Source organism: Manacus candei, unplaced genomic scaffold, assembly GCF_025592945.1.
Source record: "Manacus candei isolate 608988 ecotype Guabito, Panama unplaced genomic scaffold, ASM2559294v1 h1tg000083l, whole genome shotgun sequence".
Classification (NCBI taxonomy): Eukaryota; Metazoa; Chordata; class Aves; order Passeriformes; family Pipridae; genus Manacus; species Manacus candei.
The window spans coordinates 3,191,037-3,200,429 of NW_026138131.1; the positions used below are offsets into that span (position 1 = coordinate 3,191,037).

The 9,393-nt window shown below is 45.1% G+C and overlaps 1 protein-coding gene across 10 annotated transcripts in view; it reads right to left on the reverse strand.

The window, feature by feature from the left end:
• The window catches only part of CASK (calcium/calmodulin dependent serine protein kinase), a 201,223-nt gene extending 192,244 nt beyond the window's left edge, over positions 1 to 8,979 (reverse strand). For all 10 annotated transcript variants that reach the window (XM_051811680.1, XM_051811678.1, XM_051811673.1 and 7 more), the window contains exon 1: positions 8,377 to 8,979. In XM_051811680.1, the coding sequence (XP_051667640.1) occupies positions 8,377 to 8,435 (59 nt within the window). In that variant the 5' untranslated portion in view covers positions 8,436 to 8,979. The remainder of the gene's footprint in view (positions 1 to 8,376) is intronic.
• Positions 8,980 to 9,393: the final 414 nt, after the last annotated feature.

The following is a 9,393-nucleotide window of genomic DNA, read 5'->3' on the forward strand; positions in this document are numbered from 1 at the left end:
TGAGAGTAAATTAGTCCTTTCCCACTGTTCAGAACTGTTCCTCTCTGTTCAGTATCAGGAACGTCTGGAGCCAAAAAAAAAAAGGAGCTGACAACTCCATTTGCTGCAACAGCTGGAGGATTTCCCTGCAGCAGGGTGGAAGTAAAGTAAAGCAATAGGAGACCCTTTTGGCCAGCAGCTCTAGGCAAGAGCATCAAGAACCCAGCCAAAGGTTTTACTCGTAGATCCTCTCCCCAGAATGAAACTGGGAGAACAAAGATAGAGGAACATGCCTAAATTCTGCTCAGATGGTCAGAATGAGTTTAACTTTCTTTCAGGAGAAATACTAAGTTCTCTTTTGGGTTTGGTTTTTGTTGTTTGTTTGGGTTTTTTTTTTTTAAGACAACACCTCTAATACTGAGATAATGAATACTTAAGGCACAAAAGTAAAATGTCTTCTTTACAGACCCACTTAGAGAAAGATTTCATGAAGTTCTGAATATCTTAAAGGCCACTGTACCTTGGAAGCCTCAACTTCACTACAGCTAAGATGTTTTTCCTTACCCCTAAAAATCTTTGGATCAAAAATTTCCAAATGTGAACTACCTTCCAAACTCTGGAAACTGAATTTAAATGAAGTCATGAGTGACTCAAGAATCATGTCTTCCCTAGGAAAGGCATACTTTAAAACTCTAAGGGTTTCTCAATCTCAACTGCAGCAGAACTGACACTTTAATGAGATAAAACTAGTTTTGCAACTTAGCTTAAAGTGCTTCCTAAACAGCTGAACTGAATGGAACACATTTTGAACCAGCGTAAATGCCTGTATAGGACTTACACTATTACTTCTAAAATTTTTTGTTCAGAAGCAAGTTTTTTATTTTCTTAGTTCATATATCCTAGGAAATTTACTCAATATTAAATACTAGAAATAACTGTTTATATCTGCACTACCCAGAAAAGAAAATGGGGGTGCTAGTTAAAAATTAAAAGCTATTACACGTGCCATTGGGAAGCCAAAGAAACAGGTGAACTATTCAAGTGAAAAATCTATTAAACCAAATGCTACTTAGAATCCCTAGTGGAAGGCAAATATTCACAATTTTAGTTCTTACAGACAACGAACTTTGTAAAGTTGGTAAGAACTACGTATGTCTTCAGGCAGTGAAGATATGTTTCAGCTACAGATTTCTGAAAAAGCTAAATCAATTCAGAAATGGACAGAATATTGACAACACAAGAATTCTGATAAACCCTGAGCCTGGAAGGAAAGTACAGCCCTACTGTACCTTGAATACTGCCATTAAAAGACAGAAGATTCATAGTTAACTTTCTGGCTACTCCTTCTTACCATATTCTAGTACAAAGGTACGAAAGTAAAAGAGCAAGGCACTTGTTAGCCAAGGGACGTTTAGTTCTGTCCTTTGAGAATACATTAGGAAACAGCACTCAGGCCTTTTAGTCCTTAACTTATCCTGTAACAGTTTCCCAGTAATTTTTCTGAAAAGACACCTCTGCTTCTCATACAAACTTAAGTGAAAAAAGGAAACCCTTAGTATAACACAAAGGTCTTCTATGGTGTCGAGCTCCAAAAATCGTTTGCACCTTATTTCACTACCTTCAATTCAAAAAAGATACTGGTAAGAGGGGGCTTAAATACAGAGTAACACACTTGTAACAAGCTCCAAAGCTTGCTGTTTCTGACAAGGGGAGCGTTCCTTTTACCGACAGGCACCTCCCAAGGAACACTGTAACTCACTCTGAAAACAGCAGTTTATGGAGGGGAGTTACCAGCCTGACACACTAAAACACAGTTCAGTTTACAGCTGTGCTGAAGTCAAGGCGCTCTCTCCTCATGCTCTGGATGCCTTATCGAGGTATCCTCTTACATTCTTATCTGATGTACACAAAGAAAAGGGTTTCTTGGGGTTCTTTCTAATAGCTGATTGGTACGCTATCTTAAGAGACAAGTCTAATTTTTTTAACAAGTAGGGATGAAAATTCTGGCCATGTGTGTAATATATTCTGTATACACGTATTCATGTTGCATCTTAAAAAAAACCACAACATACTTCCCCCTGGAAAAGGAAGAATTTATGAGAGTTATTTTTATCAACTCCACAATTCGGCACAAAATACCCACTTATAACAACCAAGTCTCAGTTCTGGAGTCACCATTCTTTAGATGACATATTCAACATGACTGCAAGTTTCTGAAAAGCGATCTTTGGAAACATCATATTAGGGTTAATATTGCTTGACTGCCTTTCATTGTAATGACATTTGTATAAAAGATAATAAAAAAAGGCCATTGTACCAGACAGAAGGCTAAGCAGGTGAGTGGTTGCTGACATAAAATACGTACCACTTTTCTTTCCCTAATATTTCTTTATCCCAAAGCATTTAATCTTTAGCACTGCGTTTGAATTGAAAAGATTATCAGGGATCACTTGGATCCTGAAGCCTAGCCCCTATTCTTGAAGGCAACAAACTTTCATACTATTTCAATGAAAAGATCAAATTCCTAACTTAGCAAATCTTCAAGTAAAAGGCTGCTTTTTCTATCCCGCAACTTCTCACAGACAGGTGCTCCATTGGTCTAAAATCTTCTAATTTTCAGCCTGAAATTACACAGGACTGGACTGCTCACATTTGCTCATTTGCACTTACCTTCGAGGGCTTCCTTCTCTTGGGTGTTTAAGCACACAATCATATCTGCAAACCCCCTGCAAGATCTTTCTCTGTATTTTCCTAAATCAAGTTCCTTTAAAACCCCCTCTGAAGTGAGCCTCAACTTCCCAATCATTACAACTGTCTTCTTCATACCATAAGAATCACAGAATCATATAGGTTGGAAAAAAACTCCGAGATCATCAAGTCCAGCCTTTGACTGATCATCACCTTGTCAACTCGACCACAGCACTTAGTGCCACATCCAGTCATTTCATGAACAGCTCCAGGGATGGTGACTCCACCACCTCCCTGGGCAGTTCATCCAACACTTAACAACCTTTTCCATGAAGGAATTCTTCCTGAACAAGGATGTACATAAGAGAGCAGCTTCTTATCAAAACAACACTGAAAAAGCAACACTTTCTACAAATAGAGAGCTCTGATTAAACTGTTGTACTCTGCAACCAGGTATATTAACTCTACTCTGTGTTCAGCTATTTCTCTGAAGTAGGTAGAACCTCCTAAGTACAAACAGGTCATTACTACAGTTAAAATCCACAGCAGAATAACTTAGCTAAGGATATATTCTAGCAACTATACACTACAAATAATCTATTGCTATTTTCCTGAAGCAATGCACATTATGACCTCATGCTTAAATCAAATATTCATTATAATCTGTTACTCTTAAACACTGTTACAGAGAAAACAGCTGACAATGTTTTATTACTGTACTAGTATTTCAAACAGCACTAAAAAACTCAATAGCTAAACTAGACAAATTGCTTTCCATATCCCTCTCCTCACTTTACAAACAGTGAGTACACAGTACAGTTGTTTCACATTTTCATGTGGTTTGTCAGAATTATACCCATCAGTTATTTGCATTGGTTTTACAAGAAATGCAAAATTTCAACAGTGTACTAGAGAAAAGATATGTTTGAAAGTCAATAGCATTCTCACTCCTGTAAGTGAAGAAGGAGGAAATAATGCAAAACAATACCACTGAAACCATCAAAATACCTCTAGATAGTTTCATTGTCACAATACTTACAGTTATTAAGAGTTTTAAGTATTTCTTGGACAAGGAAGCCATGAACTCTGTCCTCCCTTTCCTGAACACTTCCAGCTGGGGAATAAATCTAAAGCACCTCCAACACCAGACTGTAGCTTAGGATGGAATTGCAACCACCATCCTCTTATCTGACTTCAATGGGACACAAGCCTTCATACTCTAATGCAAAATTCCCCTGTCCCACCTCCTGCTGCAAGGCCTTGCATCCTCCCCTCACATCTCCTGCAGTGTTCCAGCAGTGCTGACAGTCTGGAGGGAGAAGGGAGAGACACCTGCAGGCTCTAGGCCCTTTAACTACTCTTTCCTAGATGGAAGAGCCCAAAGCAGAGAGGTTCATCCCGACACAGGGGACGGAGGGATGAAGACAAACTGAAAGCCTCACGTGTGCAGTGCAGAAGAGGATTAGCCTGAACCAAGCAGAGAACATCCTGAGAGCTATGATGGCATTAGCACCAAACATCACGTTATACTTTGGCACTAGAAAAGCCAAAAACTGCACTACTATGCACAATGATTGTACATATGGTGCACAAATGGGAGACAAAATTACAAAAACTTACACTTTAAGCAACTACTAATATCACAGACTCACTGAATGGGTCAGGCTGGAAGGGACCACAGTGGGTCATCAACCTCCCTGCTCAAGCGGGATCATCCCAGAGCACATGGCACAGGACTGTGTCCAGACGGGTCTGGAATATCCCCAGTGAGGGAGACTCCACAGCCTCTCTGGGCAACCTGTTCCTGTACACAGTAAAGAAGTTCTTCCTTGTGTTCAGGTGGAACTTCCTGGGCATCAGTTTCTGCCTGTTTCTATTGTCTTATTGCTCAGCATCTTTGAGCAGAGCCTGGTCCAGGCTCTGGCCCCTCTCTGCAGACACTGACAGACACCGAGGAGGTCCCCTCTTTGTTGTCTCTCTTCCAGGCTCAAGAGGTGCAAATCCCTGAGCCTCTCCTCATTACTGAGGTGCTCCACTCTCTTCATCATCTTTGTCATCCTCCATTGGACCTGCTCTGGGAGCTCCATGTCTCTCTTGCGCTGAGGAGCCCAGAACTGGACACAGCACTCCAGGTGATCCTCAGCAGGGATGAGTAGAGGGGCAGGATCACCTGACCAGGACTAACGATTTCAGTTGTGACCAAAGCACTTTTAAACACAAATAAACTTTCATCAACTTTATCTCACTGTATTTACAACTTAAAAATCTGGAGAAATTTTTAAGCAACCTCCAATCCTACAGATAGAAAGCTCAGACAATCTTTCATGAATCTTAAAAGGTACAGAAACACAATGTAAAAAAAAGTCCTTGCAGAACAAGGACTCTGTGAGAAAAGCCTTGCTTCAGTTTTCTAGATTCAACACCCACCAAAAACAAGCATTCCCTCTTTGGCTTAAAGGAAACTACTGCTACGTGTATGTGGAGCTCCTGTGATAAACTCAGAACAGCTTTCACCTCACAGGAATACCAAAGATGTCCCAACTTTACACCTACTACGTTTGACAAACTACTCAACGCATTTTGAATGAAAATTTTAATAAAAAATAAAGAAGTACACTTAGCACAATTATCTGGGAGCTGTCAATCAAACACATGGCCTGATCCACATAATAACAGGCTTAAATATTTTAGCTTGTGTACTTTTGAACCAATACACAGGGAGAATCTCTTCAAAGGATCCTGGAAGCAAGTGATGAAAAAAATGGCACACCTGTATTTTTCATTACTTATTAGTTATCCAGAGATATGTCAACACATTTTTGAAGGTTAATATAGAAATCTCCAATTTACTTCTCACTTTAGGTATGTTTGTGTCAGCCAAGTGTGAAGACAAGACAGTAACCTAAAACAACACATCTGGTAAAGTAAAACTATGTGACTAAAGTTAGTGTCATAAATGCCATTTCAAAAGTTCAACACAAATTGGGATTATTATTCTAATTTATATCTCCATACAGCTTTCAGTGATGGAAAAGTACACTGGAAATACATGCAAAATAAGATTTCCCTTAACTTTTTTCTAAAGGAAACATGAACTAGAATTTCTCTCTATCTCTTGTCATCTTTCTTTCCACCTGTACCCATTCAAAATGTAAAATGCATACCTGCAGGACTTAAACGCATTAAACGTCGCAAAATAAACAGTTTATCACTGTCACTCCAATCAATTCTTTCATATACTATTGCCATGTAATTGTTCCACACTCCAGCTCACCAAAAGTTATTATTGCTGCGTTTACACTAAGTCAGTTTTATCAGTTTATTGTACTTAGAAGTGCTTAAAGTTTATCCTAAAGATCAGAATACGACTCAACAAATTGGACTGTATACTGTCCTATAAGAAACTGTCTCCTGATTTCTCTAGTAAATTGTTTTGGAACTTTGACTAAACACTCATTTCACAGGCAAAGATTTCTTTCCCACACCCTTCATGAAAATACCTTTTACTACCTTAAGTGACAGTGGTAACTACCTATATAGGAAAGATAAATTACACGTTTTAATATTTCATGTGTCCAAAATGCAAATCAGGGCCAGACGTGCTATTTGCAAGAACTAAATCACTGTACCAATCAATAACAGATCACAGGAGTGTGCAGGTATTTAGTGGGTGTTTCACTGAAAGACATTTGATAAGATGCACACGTAGCAATTCCAAGCAGATTTACAGCAGTTTTCCCCAAGTTTCTCACAGACAGGCAAGGTGGTACCCAAAATCTGTAAGCTAAACAAAGACGCCACATCCCTGGTTCCCTGGAATTCACCTGTGTAGTATTGCAAAGAAACAGGAACACTACTCATACAACTGTATATTTATTTTAAATGTTTTTTTTAAGAGGACTGACATAACATCTGTGTGGAAAAGCCTGAGCAATCACAACCAGCTATCAGCCCTTCACACTATCACTGATGCTATTTTCAGTGATCCACCCTGTTTTTGCTCCAGTGCTCTTGGCATCATCACGCTGCTGTGATTCAATATTTATCTGTTAGATCTAGTTACATCACAACACTACCCATACTACCCAAATCTCACGTGGAACTTCTGCGGCTAATACCTAACCCACCGGTTTTCAGCTCCCTCTTCAAAATTCGCCAGCCACAAAAACAAAAAGTCGCTGGAGATGGGCAAACATCTGGACCCCTGTGAATCATCCACTCTCTGAAAGGGTGTGCGGTCATGCATAAGCACTGCACCTTCTTCCTAATGGCAATCGGGCATGAATAAAACCGTGTGTGAACTGCAGTGGTTAGCATAAAACCACTTGTGAAGGGAGTGTGCCAAAAATTGTCTTCAAAACACCTTTAATAACAGAGTTTTGCTTCCACAGGAGCTCCTCACCAGCATCAAGCTAAAGCAGTCGTTTACCATTTATGATGGCAAACAAGGCCCTTTAAGCTTAATATTTTTAAAAGTTGTGTTGACAGGAAGGTGGTAATGCCTTGTGAAACGAGAGAACTGAGTGCTGAAACTTCTGCTGACAACAAAGCCACCTGCTACGTCCAAGACTAGCATTTTAGTATAATCCTGAGGAAAGATTAATTCTAGAATATTTTTAGCCCTAGCTTTGAAAGTAGACAGCATTCCACATAAAACTGAAAAGTGGTGGAGAGCGGGCAAGAGAATGCATGCAGGAAAAATTCTTTGTTTATAATAAAAACACAGCGAACAATTATTCTTATAAAATCCATTGTCATGAAGAAAAACTCTGAGCACACTGAACAGTGTCACTGCTAAGGCTTCCACAGCAATCTCAGCTTCAGAATCAGAAGCACACAGAAGATTAGGCAGTCGCTACATCTTTCTGCAACACAGGCACAACTACAGAAAATACGCGAAAGATTGTGAATGAGTAAATAAAAAAAGGATTTCAAAACTGAGCAGTCACAAAAATAACGAGTGGGGGGGAGGGGGAAATGGAGTTCAGGTTTATTTCTTTATCACCATCTGATTTGGGGGAGTCTCTGCATTTTCTTGCTGACTTGAATTGTCATTTTTATCCAACAGCGATAACCCGAAAGAGGCAGCCGGGGAACGCCAGCCACTGCCTCAACTCCCAGGTTGGATACAAGCCTCGAGCATCGGTTTAACAGCAGTTGCATAATAAGACTCAAAAGGCCAAGCACTCCTCCTGCCTCGTACATCTCCATTTCCACACGGATGAGAGTGATGGATCTGGACGAAAACCGAGCACTGCCCGAGCGCCACTACCAAGCTGGTTATTATGCAGCAAAGAAGAGGCAGGACCCAACACCTGGCGCACAAATATGCAGACACCCTGCGAATAGGTGGATCTACCGCGAGCTATCTTCTCTCTCTCCCTTCCCCAATAGGCAATCCTTGATGGGTGTGCCAGGAATGGGATATCGGGGGGAGGGGGGGGGAGGAGAAGAAAAGGGGTGGGAAGTGGTTGCCGCTTGCTGCAGCCAGAGCGATGGCGAGGTGGTTAATCATGGTGGCTGAGGAAACATGGGGTCACTTCTCCCCCCTTCCGCCTCCCAGTGGGCACCGGCCGCGGGGGGAACCCGCGCCCCGCACGGCTCAGGTGGGTCCCGGGCGGAGCATCCCCGGTGCCCGGCGCGGGCGGGGGGCACCGGGCACCGCTCCCGCCGCCCCGCCCTGCCCTGCCCGCTCCCCGCCGCACTCACTTGCCGATCACCTCGCACAGCTCGTACACGTCCTCGAACAGCACGTCGTCGTCGGCCATGGTCCGGGCGGGGGGGCTCAGCCCGCGGGGGGACGCCCGGCTCCCCCGCCGCTCAGCGCCCACCGCCACCACGGTAAATCCCGGCCGCTCCCAGCGCCGCCCGCCCGCGCGGGGCTCCGGGACTCCCCGCTCCCGATCCCGGTCCTGCTCCTCCTCCCGCGGCCGCCGCCGCTCCCCGCGCGTGTCGCACCCCCCGCCTCCCGCCCCCTCCCTCCCGCTCCGGGCGGCTCCGGCTCAGCGGGGCGGCGCGGGAGCCATGGAGGGGCTCGGGGCGGGCGGCACCGCCGGGTCGCTCCCTCGCCGGGCGCGCGTTCCCGGGCGGGAGGATAATAGTGGGAGGGGGGAAGGGCGGAGAGGAGGTGGGGGGAGTCCAGGCGCGGCCGCTGGTTCCGCTCCCGGGCGCGGGGAGGAGGAGGCGGAGAAGGCGGAGAGGCGGCGGCGGCGGTCGCGACAGGCGGTCGCGATAGGCGCTGGCGGTAGCGGAGGGCGGGCGGGCACGCGCGCGCTCCCGGCGGCGGCACCGCCGTCACGCAAAGACCGTCACGAAAAGAGGAGGGGGGGGGGAGGCGGGCGGTGCTCGGGGGCGCGCGCGCACGCGCGCGGGGGGCCACGCCCCCTCACCGCCCGCTCGAGGGGTCCGGGGAGGAGGGAAACGGGAGGGGGGGGGGGGAGCGGGAGCGCGCGCAGGCGCGCGGCGCGGTGACGTCATGGGCGCGGGGAGGGAGTGTGACGTCATGGCGCGGGGAGGGGGTCGGGCCCGGGTGGGGCGCGGACACGGAGCGTCCTTGTCGTCGCTTATATCGGCCCTTGTCACACTTATATCGCCCTTATATCACCTGTATCGGCCCTTATCGCCCCCGGCAGAGGGACCCGGAGCTGCCCCGGAGCGCGGGAAGGGGCCACCCAGGTGAGGGAGCGGCGCTCCGGCCGCGCTCCCCGCGTGTGGCAATAAAGAACC